This window comes from Tetrao urogallus, assembly GCF_951394365.1.
Source record: "Tetrao urogallus genome assembly, chromosome: 23".
NCBI classification, from domain to species: Eukaryota; Metazoa; Chordata; class Aves; order Galliformes; family Phasianidae; genus Tetrao; species Tetrao urogallus.
This window is the reverse complement of record NC_136836.1, coordinates 2618712-2639921: the sequence shown is the minus strand read 5'-3', so window position 1 is coordinate 2639921 and position 21210 is coordinate 2618712. Positions and strand designations below refer to the sequence as shown.

At 48.5% G+C, this 21210-nt stretch overlaps 1 protein-coding gene across 1 annotated transcript; it reads left to right on the top strand.

Moving 5' to 3' along the window:
* Window positions 1–1978: 1978 nt before the first annotated feature.
* On the top strand, window positions 1979–17923 carry CLIC4 (chloride intracellular channel 4; the record flags this gene model as incomplete). The annotated part of the gene is made up of 6 exons (XM_079545951.1): window positions 1979–2050; window positions 10706–10815; window positions 15287–15412; window positions 16154–16260; window positions 17042–17223; window positions 17759–17923. The coding sequence occupies 6 exons, from the start codon at window positions 1979–1981 to the stop codon at window positions 17921–17923; spliced, it is 762 nt and encodes a 253-aa protein (XP_079402077.1).
* Between the last annotated feature and the right edge of the window lie 3287 nt (window positions 17924–21210).

Below are 21210 nucleotides of genomic sequence, written 5' to 3'. Positions count from 1 at the left end.
CACCCACCCCTGCTCAGAATTGTCCTGCCAAAGCCAGCCGGGTGCTTGCAGGCCTCATTCAGTGCCCTTCCTTCCTCACCCAAGCAGCTCCAGAGCCAGGGTGGGGGTGTGGGGTGGGGATATGGGGTGTGAGGTGGGGGTTAAGGTGCTGCCCCACGCTCAGACACACAGCGCTTTGCTCCAGCCCCAGCTCCAACATCCACCTCCTCCACTTGGAAAGCTCAGGATGGAAAACCGCTGCGTAAAGGCCAAAGTGCTGAGAAGTGAAACAATGGCACACTGTGCTGCAGCCCGGCCAGAGGGAAATAAGGCTCAACGCAGCATAAAATAACACGGAGGGAGCGACCCGCTGCTCCGTGCGGAGGTGGGGGGCCGGCAGCGCTTTGTTCCGGCTCCGGGGCTCTGTGCAAACAGCTCCCAACGCGTTATTTCACTTTTTCTGACTCGTTTCTCGCAGCTGGAAGAGGTGGGAGAAGCCGCTGAGTGCCCGGTTGTTTATTTTGTAAAGGTCGGATAAATGAATCGCGGGTACGACTGCAGAAATCTGCCAGAAAGTAAGCGGCAATTAGAGAACCGGGAAACAATTGGGAGCGTTCAGAACCGCTGTGAGACGGAGGTCTGTTTGAATGGGGAGGAGGAGGGGCTCGGGAGGAGGCCGCTGGAGAGCAGGAAATTGTCATCTGAAAGTCAAATAACCGAAAAGACGTTAAGCAGCAGACAGGGCCGTGCAGTTGGATCGCAGCAATGGGCTGCTCTGCCGGGTAACAGCACGTGGACTCTTTTGTTGGAGAAGGAATCCGGCGGCAGAGCGGGCAGCTCGTCGTGCTGCTGCAAACCGTCAGCACCAACGATGCGCGGCCCCCGGCGGGGATTTGGGGGGGGGGAGAGGGGGGGAAATGGGTTGCTGCTTTGCACTGCACTCTGAAGGATTCGCTGCTTCAAGGAGGGCTGCCACAACCCCCCCTCCCCCCGGTGTGACAAAGCCCACGAGTGAGTTTGGGGCTGTTAGCAGAGGGGCGGGGCGGAGCTGGTGGTTCTGAGACTCTCAAGGCCCCTTTGGGCGGCACTGGGGGCAAAGCTCTCACCGCTCTGCTCTGTGCTGCGGCTCGATGCTTCCGCCCCCCAGCCCTGCTCTGATGAAGGCGGCCTTTGTGGCACAGTTGCCATTAATTGCAGGCGGAGGTTCCCGGGCAGGGCCGGGCGCTGTTTGGTTACGGTGACACCTCCACCCCGCACCGGCTGTCCCACCCCGTGAGTCACAGCGGTTCCTTGGACTCTGTAAAACAAACAGGAAAACCTTCCGTCGGCGGAGAAGGGCTGCGAGGAGCCGGAATGTGCGCTATTTTGAGGAAAACACTGGAAAAGGGCGCACGGTTTAATTTCATTCCGCCGCTCCTCCCAAATCTCCTGCGCATTTTCTGCCCGGCTCCTCAGCCCTTGGCCTCAATAGCTCGGCAGAAACTAGGCTGAAGCTCGGCTCCCCGCCCCTCGCTCTCCCCCCGCCCGGCGGCGCGCACACAGCCAAACCCAGCCATGATCTCAGCCGCCCGCGCCCACCGAGGCGCCCCGAGCGCTGCCCCCGCCCAGACCCTTTAGCCCCGCCCACACCAACGTTAGCCCCGCCCACATCGTCGACCAGCCCCGCCCGTAACACGGCGGCCCCGCCTACATTCGCGTTAGCCACGCCTACCTTCGCCTTGTCCCCGCCCACTTCGCCGTTAGCCCCGCCCGCTTCAGCGCTAACCGCCCCCGAGTTCAACCGCGCTCCCACACCGTTGTCTCCGCCTCCTTTCTGTGACCGCCTCCAATCAGGTCACGCCCCCTGTTTTGGCTCCGCCCCCATTCCCGGCCCCGGGGCGCTGTGCGTTGTAGCGCGGGGCGGGGCGGGCAGCAGTCGCGCGGCGCGGGCGAGGCGAACGGCGGCGGTCCCGTCCCGGCGGCGGCAGCGGGCGAGGCGAGAGGCGGCGACGGTTGCAGCATGGCGCTGTCCGTGCCGGTCAATGGGCTGAAGGAAGGCGATAAGGAGCCCGTCATCGAGCTCTTCGTTAAGGTACGGTCCGGGCGCGGCTCGGAGCGCTCCGGCCGTTGGCCGCCCGCTCGCTCGCTCGCTCTCCCCGCCGCGCTCCTCCCGCCCCCAGCCGCCGTTCCCCGTCCTGGGCTGCGCGCCGGGAGCGCCGCGGGAGCGCGAGGCGGCGGCGGGTGACGCCCGTGGCGCCGCGCGGGGCGGCCGCGCACAAAGGGCCGGGATGGGCGGGGCGAGGCGGGCGGCCCCGTCGCTCCTATCGGCCCCGTCGGCCGTCGGAACCCGAAGTAACGCGACGCTTCCCGTCCTGCGGGGCGCGGCGGTGCCGATCCGCTGTTCCGTTCCGTCTCCGTTCCTGGAGATGAACGGTGCCCGCGTTCTTTCTGCTCCGGGCTGCTTTGAATAGAGCCGCCCCAGAAACAAAGCGCCTCGGTGCTCGCGTTGAACTTTCCGAACGGTGCCGTGACGCGGCGATGCGGCGCCTCCGATTGTCGGGAAGCGTTCGGTGTCACCGCCGGGACCTGCAGCGAGGAGCCGCTGAATGGGAGCTCTGCTGGGTGGATGGGATCCTCAGCGGGTCGGGTGTTGCCCTTTTCGGGCTGTGAGTTTGCTGTGCGAGGGGTGTTCCGTGTGGGAAAGAAAGCAAAATCACTTTTTAAGCAAAAAAAAACCTGGATTCTGCTCGGTGTTGGACCAGCAGAGATGTTGGTGTCTATGGAAAGGAAAAAGCAGGGAACGTTTCTGTCACCTTTGGCTGAAACTTTACCAGCAAGGGTGTATGAGGGCTGCGCTCAGCAGGACCGGCCCATGCCATCTCCCTGGAGGAAGCCTTTCTGCAGCGCTGTGAGCTGCCTGCCTTCGGGACAAGGTTCAGGTTAGGAAGCATTTGGATTTGTTGGCCTTCGTGCTCTTCAGGTAAGGGTTGTTTCCCTGGAAAATCCTGCAGAGGAAGAACACCTCCACCCCAAAGCCGCCCCGGCAGTTGTTGCTGGGCGTTGCTGCTGTCCCACGCCGCACTGATGCTGTTCAGCCTTATGGCAGCAGTGGTTTTTGTTTGCTGTCCGTCTTGCCAAGCTCATCCCTCCATGCAAATGCAAGCAGAGTAATGAAAGGCGCTCACAGTGTCTTCCTTGAGGAGCGCTAGATTTTGGTTTAATCTCTTGCTGTCAATGGGAAGCGCAGCGTCTGTGTTTGTTTCACAGCTTTCTGCTGGTTCCGGGAGCAGTCTGGCAGAGCCTGCAGTTACTGAGCGAGAGTTAGAAAGGGTTTGTTTGAAGTTCTCTGCGTTGCACAGCATGTGGGCTCTCGGTTCTGCCCCAGCACTGTCAGCCAGCAGCTGTTCCAATGGGGCAGCAGAAGGACTTTGTGACCAAGGGGAGAAATCTGTGCCAAATGTCTGCAGCTGAAGAAGGGCAGCAACTGCGTGACCTGAGCAGAGGAGATGGCGGCAGGCGATGGTTAAAGCTGGGTGAGCAGAACTGTGGAGCAGGGGGAGCTTGGCTTCGTGCCCAAGGTGTGGGGGTTGAATGTTATTAACCCTGTGGGATGGGCACACCGTGAGCCTTCAGTCGTGGGTGTATGGGGCTGCTTGATGCTCGCAGCACCTTTGGGCTGTCTGTTGTAAGTGGTGTTTTCATAGGCTGTGATGGAGGATGTGCATAGGAAGGGGGCTGAGGTAAGGAAACTCTTTCTGTTATGGTGCTGGGATGGAGGTAATAAAGTGTTCCTTGGGCTCACGAGGAGCTGTTCCATGGGGCTGCCTGCGGCCCCTTTAAAACTAAGTGCAGATATTTTTCAAGTCTTTCCTCTGAGAGCTGGTAGGGGAACCCAGTGATGTGTCGGATTTCATTTTGTTTCCTCGTATGTGTGCATGTATTATTAATGGGGAGGCTTGATGATATGCCCTGGTGGCATTGCAGAGCAGCGAAGACCACATTGCCACAAACTCAGGCGTTATGATCTGAATATAACGCATACAGCTCACTTCCAATTGCAATTTAGGAAATCAAACGTGGATTTTCACTGTAAATAAAAAGCGTGCCCAACTGCTTTGGTCAAACAGGACAACTCATCTGTGGAAACCACAGGACGGAGCCTGTATACAAAGGAGGTGGGGATGGGAGCTGCCCGCAGCGCGGCCTTCGGCATCCCAGAGGGCAGGGAGGGATCAGTGCTGGTAATAGCAAGGTGACAGCAGGTGTGTGAGAAGGAAAACCCAACCAACAGGAAGTCTGTGGTCGTCTGTCTGCTGGCAGGAGGCACTGGGATGTAGTAGATGTAGGTGATGGCTAAGGAATACCCCATCTTCACCCATGCAGCGTGTGCGTACTCGTCAATTAATTAGACCTTGGGTATCTGGCAGCTTTCTATGGGGCGTCGTTGAGAAATTGGGCACCTGCTTTGAAAACCAGATAGTTTGCTCTGTAGAAAACAGCTGTGAATTCACATTTAATAAATATCCTTCACAAACTGCCAGCAGTTGTGAACCACACGGGCATTTGGCAGGTGAGATCTGTGTGTTGTGGGATGTAGTCCTGTTCACACTGAGCTCGTGGCAGGGGGGGATGCACACCAACGTGTGCTTTGTCTGAATTACAGCTCATCAATAGGAAGAAGCAGCAAAGCTGGAGGCACAGCATCGCTTCCCAGCAGTGCTCCTGTCAGGGGCAGACCTGTTGCTTGATAATCCTGTTAGGTGAGGCTCTTCCCTATGCACAAGATCACCTTTTGGAGGTTTTAATGCAACAACTTCAGCACCTGAGAACATCTCAGCCTGTCCAGTGAGTGCTTTGCTGTGTGCGTGCATCGCTGCTGCATGGCCATTGGGGTATGCCCTGTGCTGGGCTGGAAGCTCCAGTGCCATGGTGAGGGATGCAGCTCCATGCCTGTGGGCTTGAGGGGAGAGGGGCTGCTTGTGACTGAGTGGAAATAACTGAGCACGAGAATCCTCTTAAAAGAGCTGGCCTGTTGGGGGGTGAAGATAGAGGTAAAGAGGTGAGGAACGGCTGCGTGGAGGTGTGGTAACCCCTCCTGTCTGCACTGGGCGCAGCCTGGTGTGGCGGAGGGGCTGTGGGTGCGCACAGAGCCGTGGCTCTGCAGCTCTTTCACCACCAGCTCGCAGATTCTGAGGGCTGCGTTGTCTCTGGGAGCCCAGCCAGGGAGTTCATTGGACTTTCAGCTGAGCAGCAAGCAGGGCTCTGGTGGACTTCGCACCCCAGGGTTGCAAGCACAAACTGCAGTGCATGTTATAAAAAGAGATGAGATCTGGGGGCTCCATTCTCTCCAATGTGTGCATTTGGTCTCTCTCACACGAACCATTCTGTGCAATGCAACAACACCAGGCCTGCACTCTTCCACACCAACACTTAACAGTTAAAACACCCCCAAACAGAACCACTTTGTCTCCGTAGGAGCTTGAACAGGACCTTGACGTCAAGGGCTGTAAAAATTCTTTACTCGGAATGTTGTTCTTTTCCTCTAGAAGATAATGGTTAATTTCTTGAAGCTTGTTTTGATTTCTTTTTTTTTTTTTCCAGCTCAGGTCCAACCCAGTCTGATTTTTAGAGCTGAGAATGCAGTGTTTGTTTATGCAGAAGTTAAAAGCATAAGCTAAGCTGCTATTAATTACAGCCTTCTTTGTGTGCGAGTTCTCCAGGAGTTCAGCCTGATTCCTCGTATTGTTGGCCAGACAAAGGGCAAGGAGCTCTGTGCGAGGAGAGGAAATGACTGCGTTCTGTGCCCTGAATGTCCATATTAGGTATAAACTAAATATAGGAGTGTAATCCAGGAGTGAAGTCATATCTGTGTGTTTTCATGGGAAGAGCTAATGAGATCAGTCAGCGCTACTGGATCGCCTTCAGAGCTTTTTGGCTCCGTTCAAGAATGACTATTTTGGCTAGACTTTGGTCTGTGCTTTGGAGGGCTGCTATTTTTAAATGAAGGAAATCGGGTTGTTTTTTTTTTGCGTGGTTTTGTCTAAAAATAAAATGTGAAAGAAAGCACAAGTGGGTTGCTGTAATCCTTCGAACGATGTTTTAGCTGCCCTGGTGTGACACGCTGTGCTGGATCCTAATGAGGTGAGGCAGCAACCTGGAGGAGGAAGCTCTGCTCTGCAAACGGGGATCTGGGATCCTGGTGCTGAGGGATGTGCACTCATGGATGGCGCTGGGACCAGAAGCAACAGCAAGCAAGCCTCCCTGCAAACCTTCATGCTTTAGCAGCTCCAGAATCCAGATTCCAACTCCTGTTTCGGCCTGAGACGATGTTTTCTCCTTGCTGGAGCGTTTGAGTGCCCTGTTAGCAGGGGGTACCGTTCAGAACTGCAGCTCTGCTTCAGTGAATTTTGAGAATTTGAGCAATGTTTTCATTGCTAGGCAGTTCTCTTCCATGGCTATGGATGTTTTCTCTCTGGTTTGGTTTTCTGGCAGTTGGTTTTTAGCTGTGTTGCTGCTTTCACATGTCAGAACTCCCTGGTGATGGATTTTCTATAGAGAAACCCGTAGTGCTGAAGACTCAACAGCCTAATTGGCAGTTTCCTACTTAATATTGCAGGGATGTGTCATAGCAAATTTCAGTGGATTTGGACACGTTTGTCCTTATCTGGGTTTGTTACAGCTGAGTCACTTTGTTAAACGTATTGAAAAGGGGTGGAAAAGGTGAGCTTGCTTATTTTTCCTACGTCAGATGAGGAGAAGCTCACGTGTGGGCTGTGTCGAATAACCCCACGTTCTTGTATTCATGCCATCAAGCTGATTTCTCCACTGAAGAAAGCGATGGACAATATTTAATGCACGTTTTGAACTGATTCTCACAAAGGATGACCATGGCATAATGTCTTTTCTCCCAAGATCATGAAGCACTCTATGAATTTCTACTGAATCACAAAGTTACTTTCATACATCCTGAAAATCCCACAGCTTTTTTTCCCCCAAAAGCTCTGTGCTAAAAACCAGGTAGCGGTAAGAGCTGCACAAAGCCGCCCAAGACAAAACTGCTAATGATTAGGATAGGAGTGGCATCACAAGGCTGAATACAGCCTCGTCCTAAAATGGTCGCTGCTCTGCGAGTCAGCTGTGTGACACAGCAGTGATTGAGGAGCTGTTTGGATGGGCTGAGAGATGTTTTGGTTTGCGGTGTGCTGTCAGAGCTGTGGGCCTCGCAGGGAGCTCCGTGGGCTCATTCATTCATTCTGAAATGCTCGGGGGGTTGACGTGGATGTTGGCTGACGTGGGAATTGGTGAGAAACCAAGTGACGATGACGCAGCTCGCCAGGAGCCTTGGGTTGCTCTTCCCCTGGGTGGGGTGGGTGACGATCATCGTGTGGAAACCACAAATTAATCATCGCAGTCTTTTGTATTGGCAGATGGTTCCAGGTACGAGCACAGCTAACCTGGTGGAGTGCTACCGAGCTTTAGGTTCCCATAGAAAGGTTGAAGAGAGGGGTTGTGCTCCTCGGTGCAGCTCGTATGGGGATCACTTGTGCTGTCCCACTGCTCTGCCCCAGGTGCTGCCTGCCCACCCCTCCTCCTGCACATCTTATCTGCAAGCCTTGCCCTGCAAGCAGCACGGAATTCTGTTTATCCAGCTTGGTGAGATAAAGGCCGGAGCTGAGCTGGAAGGATTGAGGCTGATACTGCTGGGCTGTTCTCTGTGCTATGTGGGGAACGCTGGACCGCTCCCCTCTGCATTTCCACCCCTGGGCTTTGAGCTGCTGTGTGTTTTTCGCTTGGATCACTTTGTTATTCCCCCACAAACAGTTTCCTTTTAAAACACTGCTCCGTATGGGATTATTTGCTTATTTTTCGGATGAGCTCACTGCTCGTGAAGCATGCAGGAGCGATTGTTATCTGCTCTTTGGGGCCATGGGCGCACATCGTGCTGCTTTTCTCATGTCATCTTCCCAGCAGAGTATTTTCTTAGTTAACCTGAGATACGGATTGCTGAATTCAAGACCTGATCTTTTATTATTAAGTATTTTTTAGTCTGTTTGCTTGAACTTCCATCTATTGCAGTGGAGAAAATGGCTCTTGAGCGGCTCTTGCAGAGACATCGAGCAGCCCATCGCCCTGCAGAAGAAGTCCATGCGTGTCCCAAGCAGCAATGCAGTGCCTTGGCAGCACAGTGCTGCTCCCAGTGACACAGCATGGAGGTCTGAGCAGCAGCTCCTGCTGCATCCAATGCAGGAAGATAGGAACGGGCCTCTTGGGCAAGCACTTACAAAGCAGAATCCCTTGCCTCAAGAGCATTGAAGCCAGAAGTTTCTTGGCGTTCTGACCGCATTCCTTTTCCAGTATGTGCTCAGAATAACTTGGGACTTTTTGGAGCAGAAGTGGGACAACCCTTTGAATGCAGATAGAAAAGTCTGTGCTTCGTTAAGCTGTTCAGTTGCAGCTTTGGAAATGCATTCTGTTTTGTTAAAGTTGCTTTTGGTTGGTGGGCTGTAATCCTTTCTTTTTTTTTCCTGATTCAAGCAATCTAAGCAGCCCATAATGATCAAACAGAAGTAGAAGCTGTCAGATTGCTTGGTCGTTTTGAATATTATGCTCACGCTGGGAGAGAAGACAAGTTTCAGTACAAGTTGTTGTATTATGGCATAAGTGTGTTTGACTTTTTTTGGTCCTCATTGGAATTGCCTTGGGATTGGCTTAGGAAAATGGGCTGTGCCATAAAGTCCCAACTGTTTTTTGTTCCCAAAGCAATTTTGCTTTGGGTTCCAGATGGCCCAAGACTTCGTTTGTAGCACAACGAACCGCAGCGCTCCTTGCATTGGAGAGTGCTTTATTTCAGCTGTGATCCTTCCATCTTCCCCTGGAAATAATACAGTCCTGTGGTGATAAAGAAGACATGGGTGCAGGTGAGATGAGACCTCGGCAGCATGTGTTGTATTAGCTAGCTCTGCTGCCTGGCTTCGGTGTCAGAAGTGCTGAATTAAAGATGACTGAGCAGAGCTCTGTGTCCTTAAGGTTGGAACTGTGGGCTGAGCCTGGCGTCGTGCTTGCTCACAATTGAAGGCTGAGATAGGTTCTGTATCATAGAATCATTTCTGCTTCACAGTGCAAATTAGTCTGGGAAGTAATGCATATACATAGAGATAGGTATATAGATGGTGGAAGCAGGAATGCACTCGTTGTGCAGCAGCTCCCATCCTTAGTGGTTATATATGCACAGCAGAAAGCTGTGCGTTGAGCTGAGTGCCCAGGCTGGCTGCTCTCTCTCACCAGTTTGTGATGTATGCAAAGCAAAAAGCAAGCACAAAACCCAGCAACTTTCCTTCTTCAAACGTTCATTAGTGGAAGTGGCAAAGGTTTGAAGAAAAAGGGCTGTACATTGTCCACAACAAAGCACGAATTGAGGGCAGCAGAAATTGGTTTGAATCCTTCTGTTCTGGTGGCAACTTCCCTGCTGAAAGGCATGGGAGTTTTTTAAAGGTAAAGGATCTTTTTGAGACACTTTGGATGAAAAGCTTTCTTCTTTCCCTGCCCTTTGGAAGTGCTGCTGCTCACTCTGACACTTGCACAGTCTGTGCTCTCCCCACTGGGGCCCCTCTCAGTGGCTGGGAACTGGCAGAGAGCTGGAGAAAAAGCAATTCCTTTGGTGAGTGCCCAAACCTTACTGTGCTCCTGTTTAAATGGATCTCCACCAGTCAGTGCCCAGGCTTTCAGCCCTTCCAGTCATCTGCCCTGCATTTCACATCATTGTTTGGTGCACTGTGTCAGAGAAGGGCAGTCAGTGTGTCCTACAGCACAGTCCAATGACAGCAGCAGAGGAGGAATCAGCACATGTCTAAAGCCCAGGTTGATTGAAATCATTCTTGGAAGCGTTCTGATAATAATACACAAAATCCTGTAGGTTTTTTTTTATATACAGCAGCCTCAACTCCTGAACCAGGGCTCAGACTTTACAACAGGACTCAAGGTTTCCAGTGTCTGCTTCCATCCCACTGAAAACTCAGATTTTCCAGCTCAGCTCTACACACTGCACTGTCAGGGCAGCGATGGGATGTGTGCCATGGCTGGCTGCCCTGGGGTTGCTCACTGCTGTTATACAATAACCTTTCTTGTGGCAGCATTTGTTGATAAGTTTGCTATTAAAAAATGTCTTTGGAATATGAGCAGCAAAGTTCCAGAGGGCACAGCTCTGTTCTTCCTTGTAACAGCCGTTGGTACAGCCAAGGTTTGGAGCTGCTGCTTGCAGTTGGCTCGTTGCAGTGCCATGCAGTGAGATGAGCAATGGACTGGAAGATGGCTGTAATTAATTACTGTGCCTGGGGGAAGACGAAGGAATCAATCCAACAAACGATGTTGGGAAACTGCTGTTGAATGTGTGGCTGCTCGGGGTGAATTGCACTGCAGTCGTAGGTATATCTGCTACCAAAACAACGTGGTGGGAAGATCCAAGAGGAAAACACACAAATAAAATAACAGAGCCCCAATATGTGAAGTGTGTTCTATGCTCTGAGGGTGCTTGTCTTCGTGTGTTGCATAGGGATACCTTTGAGTGGTCTGTTCAGTGCATTGGGAGCATTCCTGCTGTGTGCTCTGCTCTGTGGGAGAGCAAATGATGTGCAGGCAGCAATGTCCATGATTTGCTGCTGAGTCTGCCTCTACATGAAGAGCTTTGAGTACCTGTGTATGTGGCACTGTGGCACCTTCTAACAGCTGTGATCTGTGCTCTCTCCTACAGGCTGGCAGCGACGGGGAAAGCATAGGAAACTGCCCTTTCTCACAGAGGCTCTTCATGATCCTTTGGCTGAAGGGAGTGGTGTTCAGTGTCACAACAGTTGACCTGAAGAGGTAAGGAATGCTTGGTGCATCTCAGGAGTAAGAGTACAGTGTTTGCATGGGGCTTCTGAGTCTTGCATGGCTTATTTGCTGAAACACTATATATATATATATATATATAATCCTTAGAAATACTAAGCAACAACCATGGTATAAATGTTAGTGTCTACAATTACATCATAGTTATAGAGTCATAGAATGGTTTCAACCCCCTGCTATGTGCAGGGTCACCAACCAGCAGCCCAGGCTGCCCAGAGCCACATCCAGCCTGGCCTTGAATGCCTCCAGGGATGGGGATCCACAGCCTCCTTGGGCAACCTGTGCCAGTGCCTCACCACCTCTGGCTGAAAAACTTCCTCTGTTCTCCTGCAAAGCTGATCAGTAACGTGGGGTCTCTGCAAGCAGAGCATTGCAGGTTGCAACTTTGATCCAGTAGCCAATGGATGCTGGATAACTGTCACAAATAATAACATGCAGCCACCCTTCTCTTTAAGGATGTTAAGGTGAGGTTGGTTATCGTGCAGTGGGAATATAGGAATGGCACAGTGCTGCTTGTCACCTGAGCTGTAACTCCTGCATCCATGGGAGGAATACCTGAATGGGTGAGAGGGGAGAGATGGAAATGGAGGAATCTCAGTTTACTGGGGTTGGGTGTATTTTATTAGAAGTAGTAATGCCCCATTCAGCAGAGATCTGCTCCTCTCTGGTGGGAACAGCACAGCACCAGTGTGACGTCAGGGTCTGAACTCTCTAGAGAGAAGAAACTGCTTGTGCACACAAAGCTTATTCTTGGAAATAAAGCCAGTAGGAATGCAGCATTCTCCGAAGAACTGAGTGTAAGATGTGTGAATCCTGTTGGACTCTCTTCTCTCTCTTCTTCTGTTGCTCTCTTCTTTTAATCTGGTTTTGAAGGGACTGACTTGGTTTGCTTTCGCTTCAAGAAATAAAGCATCCTCCACTCTCCCCCTCCGTTTGGACTCTGACAATGCTGGTTTTCAGTTACCAGTATTACCTAATTCTCTGCCATAAGGCTGAGGCAGACCACTCCAACAGAGGATAAAAAAGAGCAGCTTTTGTCCATTGTTTGCAGCTTTAAGATGCTCTCTGGCCAACGTGGGGTATTACTGCAGATGTAATAATGGTTGGATGGGGAAAGCACAGAACGAGTGCAGGAATAGGTCAGATGAGCTCTGTATTTTGTTGCACACTGAACATCTTCTGGTGAAGGATGGAGCACTGAGGCTGGTTCAGGTTTGAATAGAGGGTGATGTAAACTTTAATAAAGCTTTGGAAGAGGGAGAGACAAACAGAACTGTTCTGAATGGTTTCGTACCCCATTGCAGTGCATTGCAGAATGCCAACTGCTCGAGTGGAAATGTTTTATGGTGGTTTGTCCCCTGTTAGCATTACCAGAATGTGATATGTGCTGGATAGGCTCTGCTTTAGCACTTCCAATGTTGTCACAGGAAACTGATTTCACAAATCCATTGTTCAAGCTAATTACTGTGGTGGGTTTTTTTTTATCCTGTTATAGGAAAGCAAACTTGAGTAGTGGATAGCAGTGTGCTTTTTGCATCTGAATTTGTTTGGCTAGCCAGAAGGCAGCGTTCCCTTGCAGAGCATGCTTCAGCCTCAGTGTGACTTCTGCTCAAGGGTAAAAGCAGCTCTGTGCAGCTCCAAAGGTTGGATTTAACATCCAAACGGCTGGATGTAACAGCTCACAAGTCAACAACTTGGGATGCTGGAAAAAATGAGTCTGGGTTCATTGACTTGGTGACATGTACTTTTCCCCTCCATACTTGCACTGAGCATCACACTGCACTCACAGAGAACATTTTGCAGCCCTCAGTCCTCCTGTGAGGACACAACATGGGCACATGGGCAAACAAAGTGGGAAGTGCAGCTCTGTCGAAGAAATAACGCGTTTCTTCCCTCCGTGTGCTCAGACAGAGCCTTTATTCTTTCCCTTCACAGAAGCAGCATTTCATCTGATTTGTGCTGCTGACGAGCAGAGTTACAGTACATAAATCAGCCTGAGAGCATTGTTGGGCTTGTAGCAGCACTCAGGGCTGGGCTGCATTCAGTTGGGTTTCGAAATCCTATTTTAAACGTCTTGATTGTGTCATTTTTAGTTGGCAGATGAAGATTAAATAAAGAGACAAGTCAATATAAAAGACTGCCCAGGGCTGAGTGCACTTTCAGCAGCGTGAAATGCTGCTTAGGAACTGGTGGCAGCATTGGGTTTGGGTTTGTTTCCTGCTGATGCTCTCTTCACGTTGCTCTTTGGGCTCTCATTTCAGTACTGCCACAGTTATAAATCACAGTAGAGTTGGACATCAGTGTGCATCACATGGGAGTTGGACCTGCTGACCCTTAAGGGACCTTTCCAAGTCAGACAATTCTCTGATTGTGTCATGTGTGGGGCTGGCTTTTGCCTGATCTTCAAGGAATTATTGAAACAATGAGTGCTGTTCTGGTTTGTGGCAAAGGCACAGCCTGCTTGTGGCTATTCTGTAACCAAACAGTGATGCTGGGGAGTTTGCCCACGTAGTTAGCTAGCGATAGCTGGGTGTCTAAGCCTGTGCTCCTACCTCAGACATCACTGCAAGCTTTGGGGCGGGTGCTATCTACCATGGCATTGCTTTGAGTGGGTAGAGAACACTTTTTTAACAGCCCAATTTCATCTCTGAAGTGAACATCACTATAATATTCTTCATTCATGTTTGTCTGCTAAGGGAGATTGCACTTTCCCTTAGGTTTCAAGGGTGATCCGTCACACTGCAGTAAGCCAGGGTTTGTTGCATGTCTGCTGGGGAGTCAAACCCAAACTGGGGAGTCAAACCCAGCGCTGTGGGCTGTGCTTTGTTAACCTCTGCTTTCTTTGAAAGCTGCACCCAGTCCAAGTGGGGTGCTGCATGGGGCTCACGACATACCAGCCCTTGGGATATGCATTCTGATTCTTTGGAAAATGAGGTTTGGGTTAGTTTATTGTTTCTGGAGTTAGATATTGTTTTGTCATAGTGTTGCTGTAAATCTGGTGGTCCTCCTGTGTTGGTTTTTAACATGACATCCCCTGTGAGGAATGTTATCTAGGCAAAATGCAGAACTGGAAGTGAGCCACAATGACTTCCTCTAATTGTTGTGGGTTACAGAGATATTTAATGTATTTAAATGAAGTGTTCAGCTAAAGTTAATGCTTCCACTGATGGCAAACCTCAAATCCTAAAAGTAAGAGGGCAGTGACAATTCGTGCTTTGTGGAAGCTTAAAAATTGACTGAAAATGGTTAATACCTTGTATTAACATCTGACTTCTGCCACCTGGCTGAAAGCAGGGGATTTAATGGTCTTAAGAATGAAAATCCTTTTTCTTATTCAGTTTTTACACATACAGCCAAGTGCTCAGCCCTGCCCTAAGTACTCTGTGACACCGTGTTCCATTGCTGCCTCCTTGCAGTGGGCAGGAGGGGAAGATTGTGGCAGGAGACCTTAATCTTGTAAGAAAAGCTGCATTTCCAGAACAGACCTGTTGCTGTGCTGCTTAACAGCCTTTGAGTGCTGTCCCCAAAAGCTCTGCTTTCTCAGGCTGACCTCCTTTGTTACCAGCCTGCTTCCCTCTCCAGGCCCACTGCAGGAGGGAGAAGCCAATTCCTTATGGAGCAGAGAGCCTTTGTTTGGCTGGGGTTGGTACAACAGGAGCTGGAGCAAACCTTCCAGCAGCAAGAGACATCAGCAAAACCAGCAAGCGTTCAAAGCTTGGTTCTCTGTTTCCCTTGGGTCAAGTCATGTTATCATCCAGCATACATCCCTCTGTGCTGGTATGATGTGTAAATCATTCATATTTTTGCTGGAGGAAGCTTCAGGTGTGTTGTTTTTTAACACGATATTTAAAAATCACCTTGTGCAGAAACTGTGCACGCAGCTCATTCTTACACAGGGCTCTTTCAGGTTTGGTTGTTTGCAGAGGAGCTCTGTGCAGAGTGGGGGGGATTATCTCTGCCTGCAGATTACGCTATATATAAACTCTGTAGTCCAGATCTTGGAAAAGAGAAAGCGTGTTGGGGGTGTAGTGCTGTGTATCTCCCTGTCCCAGAATGTCCAACGTTGTACCATTGGCTTGAGGATAGAAAAAAAAACATCCAAAAGGTAGGAAGGAAGTGGCTTTTCTTAAGCACTTGAAATGAGTTGTTGGTAAGAAAACATCAAACATCAATCGAGATGTAGGGTTGCTTTTGCAAAGAAAAATAGTGATGTGTTTTCTGAACTGCCAAGAAGTTGGGAACCTCCAGCAGTGCTGTTGGATTGCAGCATGGAAAGGTGGGGTAGAATCGTAGAATCACCAAGGTTGGAAAAGACCTCAAAGCTCATCCAGTCCAACCGTTCACTATATCACAATAGCTCCCACTAAACCACGTCCCTTAACACAACATCCAGTCTTTTTTCTAATCCATTCTTATTTCTGTATTCCTTTGTATTTCATCCCAGAAAACCAGCAGACCTTCAAAATTTGGCTCCAGGCACTCATCCACCCTTTATAACTTACAATGGTGAAGTGAAAACAGACGTGAACAAGATTGAAGAGTTCCTGGAAGAAGTTTTGGCTCCGCCAAAGTAAGTGTTCAAATGAGAATTGTGTCACCTTAAATTAGATGGAATGGCCTCAGAGGGATTCCCTGCACTAATTAGGAACTTCTTTAGCATCCATAAATTGTAGATTAGGCTTTGGGAATAGTTTGGAGTTCTTTTACTCGTCAGCAGATGGACTGTGGATGATCACACAGAACTGATGATTACAAAATGCCAATGGAAAGTAATTTCCTAACATCCGATTTTTTTATATTGGACATGACAGCAAGTCCCAGAGATAGGAGTGCTCAGTATTTGGAAACTGAAGACACTGAGCACTTTTTGAGCTCATGAGATTATACAGCACAAGAGTGTGAAACGTGTGGGTTCTGAACTACAGCCAGTGGCAAAGTGCAGGCACTGCCTTTAGTGTGAAGGCCTTTCTCCTCTATTAAAGGATCTGGAGCCCGTGATTTTCTGGGGCTATAGAATGTGAGCTTGAGAAGAATCTCCTGCAAACAGAAAGCAGGCAGGAGTTCCATTCTTTGCCTCTTTTGCTCCATTGTGTCACAGCTCTGCTGAAGGAGCCTTTTCTTGTTGCCTTGGGTTGTTTCAAATGCTGCTCGAGGCAAATGCTTGGTTCAGAAAGCAGCAGTGTGCTTTTGTTTGCCTCTGAGATGTTGGGTTTAAAACTTTCCCTTGATGGCAGCACGGGCTGTTTCTTACAAAATGCCATTTCCTACAAGCTGACACATGGTGACCATCATTCTGATTTTTGCTTTCTAGATACCTGAAACTTTCTCCAAAGCACCCTGAGTCCTACACTGCTGGAATGGATATTTTTGCCAAATTTTCTGCATTTATCAAAAATTCCAGACCCGAGGCTAACGAAGGTAAGTCCCTGCAGTCAGCACTGTGCACATATTGCTTTGTTTTCTCAGTGTTATTTACAACCCATGCACTCTTTGCATTGCATTGAGTTGGAAAAACAGCTGCTGCAGAAGACGAGGAGGAAACAGTGAGTTTGACACAGAAGTATTCCAGCATTCCAGCATGTTCTGCCCTGGCAGTAAAGGGGTGTGTTGTGGTGTGTGTGGATGGCAGGGTGGTAAATAGCTGTGTTTCTCTTGCTGAGAAATGCTTTTTGTTTCTGTGGGTTCTGCTGCCCTCTGCTGCTGTTTGTGCAGAACCTCCACGACTGCTTGCTCAGTTCTGCCTTGGAGCTGAGCATGTGACATTAAAGAGATTATGTTTAAATGAATAGCTTAGCTTAATGCTAATTACTTTAAGCCAGTTAGGAAACGTCTTAAGAAACTGACATAAGCCACTTTTTAAACCAAAAATAAACATTCTTAGAGCAATTTAAAATGCTGCAAGCTCATGTGTAAACCAACTTTTAGATAACATGCATCTATGTGGTATTTAAAGGCATTCCAGTTCTGTTTCAGTGTTCCAAGTCACCACAAGTGAATTCCAAGTCAGCAGCAGCAGTGGTGTTGCTACAGAATTTGTGCAAGGACCAGCAGTCCTTCACTGTGCCATCTGTTCTGGGGAGCACAGTGATGTGGGTTTTGGATTTTAGATCAGGTGTCACTGTTCAAAAGGTTAATTTGCTTTGGAATTTGCTTGCTGTAGTTTGTTTCTTTTTCCTGTCCTTAACTCCTTCCTCTGTAGCCTTAGAACGTGGCCTCTTGAAAACCCTCCAGAAATTGGATGAGTACCTGAACTCTCCTCTCCCTGACGAGATAGATGAAAACAGCATGGAGGATATTGCAGTTTCTACCCGCAAGTTTTTGGATGGCAATGAGATGACACTAGCAGACTGCAACCTGCTGCCCAAACTGCACATTGTGAAGGTAAATGGCCTGCGGGGTGTTGAGTGAGGGGGAAACACTGTGGGCTGGGGCAAGCTGGAGTCCAACTCCTTCCAATCATGTGTAGGATCCCACCTTTAAGTGCAATATTAGCAGAAAAGAATGATAGTAACAATGCAGGGAGCTCAACTGGGGGTTGCACTCAATCAGGGAGTAACAACTGGGGGGGGAAAAAGTCTGGAAAGCTGGAAGGGAGGTAGCAGAGTAAGTGCAGGAGAGGAGGTGGACCTGTGTAATCGCGGCTTGGTCTCTTCTCACTGCTTCCAGTGACCTTTGTACGTTTTGTACTGCAGATGGAGCCACAGATTAAGCTTCTGCCTGGGTGCAGGAGTGTTTACTTTGGTGAGGACAGAATTAAAGGCTGTGTGAGGCAGCGTGCTGTCGGGTCCAGGCATATCCCAGAGGGACGGGTTCTGCAGAACGTGAATGTGTTGGAAGAGCAACAGAGCGAGAGAATGAGGAGAGATGGAGGAGTGCTTGGAGCGTGGCAGTTCGTAACCGAACCCTTCTGTTCCAGGTGGTGGCCAAAAAATATCGCAACTTTGAGATTCCCAAGGAAATGACGGGGATTTGGAGATACCTGACCAACGCTTACAGCAGGGATGAGTTCACCAATACCTGTCCTGGAGACAAGGAAATTGAAATAGCTTACAGTGATGTAGCCAAGAGACTCACTAAGTAAACAGCACTTGCAAAAAGAGACGACTTCTTGCGTATTCCGTAACAAAGCTTCTAACAGACTGCTCTTTTCATATAAGATAGCAATTTTTTTTTCCTTTTTTTTTTTTTTCTTTTTTTTTTGCATGAACTTGCAGTTATTCAAAGTTATGGTGGATAGACCAGGTACAGTAATTACCTAAAGTTTGCAGATTTAATTATAGGCTTGTTTTTCCTTACCTCTTTTCATGGCAAGTCGTATTATTAATGCAGTTATGTTACTATTGTTGTGGGGTATTGGGTTCTTCGGTATGAAGAGTTCTCTTGCCCCCATTCCTTTTATTTGCAAACATTTGGTCCCCATCTACAAATTGGTCTGGGATACTGTCTTTCTGTATGGTACAAGGAATATTTATGTATTTTGGAATTTATTGCTCTTCCAGAAGATCTGTAACACAGTTGTCACATGTGCAACACATCGAGCTGTACCTGTTCGTCTATCCTGTTTTCATATAGAAGGGAACTTACTCTCCAGAAAAGCCATTTGAGAACTATTGGCAATGCTTTTAAAATAGATTTATATATATATATATATATATACATATTATAATTCTCTTGGATTTGAAATCACAGTCATGGAATTATTGAGAATGGACTCACACGTGAAGCTTGGATTTGAATGACCTCAAACATCAGGGAGTTTGAGTCCAGGCTCGTGCACTGCAGCCAGGAGCTCACAGTGCAGAGTTCACATTTAGTTGTGTCTTCAAGAACGTGGTGAGATCAAACAACAGCAAAGCAGTTGACAGCTCACACTTATCCCAAATTCTGAGTTGCAGCACATGAACAGCTGTCAGGATGCCCTTTTAACATCACGAAACCAAAAGAATTGGATGCTTGCCATCTGTTCACCTTAAGCATTTCAAGTGGCTTTCTTTTTGGTAGTTCAGAGCCTTTATTTTGTATAGGTCTTTCTGGTGATATTTACTTACAGATCTTTGCTGTCAGAGGCAAAATGTGTCAACATCAGCGACGAGCAGCTGCTGTACGTGTGGGTAGCAGTGCAATGATGGGCGATGCAAAACTGAACGCTGAGAGCCCTTCGAGTCAGAGTCTTTCTGGGAACTTTTGTAAGCTGTTTGATGTTCTGTTTGTCCTAAAGAAAGCTGAAGTGACCTTTAAAGATAACACTTGCCTTAAATTATAGCGTTCCCTTTTCTTTTTTTTTAATCTGAAAGGATATCTGTTAGTTACTCCTGTAAAAAAGGGTGCGTGGAATCCAGTCCTGTACACTAAACTTACCTGAACTGCTTTCTGTGCATCTGGATTGCAGCTTTGCATGATCATAATCGTTGCACTACTATACCTAATCTTTTTACTGCAACACTGAGGAATAGCACTGCAATTTTTTTAAGAACCAATTTTCGAGTATTTCTAAAGTGGGGAAATAGTTTTCTTGTTTCAGATGAATGATTTTGGTGCATGGAATAAACGGCTCGGTTATTTTTAAGAGACCACCATAAACGACTCCAAAGAACACTAGACTTATATGCCTATTTTTTTGTAAAGCTACTTTTGTATTTAACTGATTTCAGAAGCTGGAAAGTGCTATTCCTGGTCGGTTGTCCTTGGAATATTTGCCATTCTGCAATAACACAAAGGCCCTCACACTTTTATACGCTATTATTTTTGGTAAGCCCAACTTTTCTAAGCATCCTGCTTTTGCTACTTTACCTACCCGTGACATTAGCTTGATGTAGAAGAGGTAGAGCGAGAGATGTGCATTTGTACACGTGGCTTGTGGTGCCTTGTCCTGCCTTCCTAGAGCTAGAACTGCAGTGTAAAGGCAATTAGAAGGCCTGTTACACATCCTTCTAGAAAACCATAGATACACTTAGACCTTACTGTGACTTATTACAGGAGTGTTCAGGCACAGAAAGAAAATCCTGCAGAGCGACCTGGTTGGGAAGAATTAACTGTTGCCCTTTCTTAGTTGTTGTGTTCTGATGTCACGTTCTCACCCCGAATGCAGTTTCTCAGCCATAATGATCCTTTGTAGGGGTTCAGTCTGTGCTGCAGTGTGAGATGTAGAAAAAGGGATGACTTCTTTTGTCACATAACAGCATTTGTGTTGATATAGAGTTGGAAAAGGTTGTTGTGGCGCTCCTTGCTCGTACGGTTAGCCCTTCAAAACAGAGAATAGGAAGGGATGCCATCAGTTTGTTACATTCTGAGCTCCCCTTTAAAGCCCCAGTCGCCCCTTGCTGCTGTCTGAGGCTCTTTCTGAGAGCAGCTGGCCATTGCACTCAGCACACCTGCACGCATGTCAGCATGGAGCAGCTCTGTGCAGCCGCTGTTGTGTGTGCTGCCTGCACCTCAACGCACACAACTGCCAAACCTGCTCAAGCAGCAGCGTGCTGCCTTGTAATGATAATATATTCTGATAATATATTCTCCCTGCTTTCCAGGCAATCTTCAGACCATTGTAATACGCTATATTCAGCATGAAGTGTTTTAATGATGCTGTCTGAACGCTTGTAAACAAAGCTGAGGCTCTTGCTGTAAGGAATGTATGCTTTATGTCCTCACAGTGCAGCGTTGAGCATTGGAGCCTTTCTTTTGGGGACACAATTCAAGCAAGTGCCAGGTTGGTCATTCCAGAATGTGTGACAGCTGTGGAAGGGCCCAGTGTCCTCTTGGCTCCTTAGGCACAGCTGAGTGGTGCTGGGGCAGAAGCTGGCCATAAATCCCTTGTGGCTTCAGCAGAGCTCAGTGGGGCACAGCGCTGCTCTCCCCCAGGTGAGCTCTGTGCATCGCTGGGTGGTGCGAAGCCTTCGCGTCTGGTGTGGGCAGAGCGCTTTCATCTGGCCCCAATCAGCAGCCCGACATTAATTAAAAAAAAAAAAAAACAAAAAAAAAACAAAAAAAAACAAAAAACCCTTTCATAACTATGTAAATTCTTGACTTCTGTCAACTTGTTTACAATCTGATCTTTGAATGCATTCTTAATTTCATCAAACAGCAATTAATCTAGCCCTGTTTAAATTTAAAATGATGCTCCTAGCCCCTTCTGAAGCAGTTACCCTTTCAAGTAGGCATTCCAGTTTGCAAGCTGGCTGCATGTATTAGCACGCTGAGCAACTTGCTCTAATCCCGAGCTGAAACACTCTGAATTTTCCATTAAAACAGGTGACTTGTGTTCCCCGAACAGAAAACCCATCTGGTTTTGTGTGGGAGAACATAGGAGAGTACACGCATGATTTTCTTTCCTTTTCCTTTTAACAAAACTTCCCTTCTCTGAGAGATTCCCCT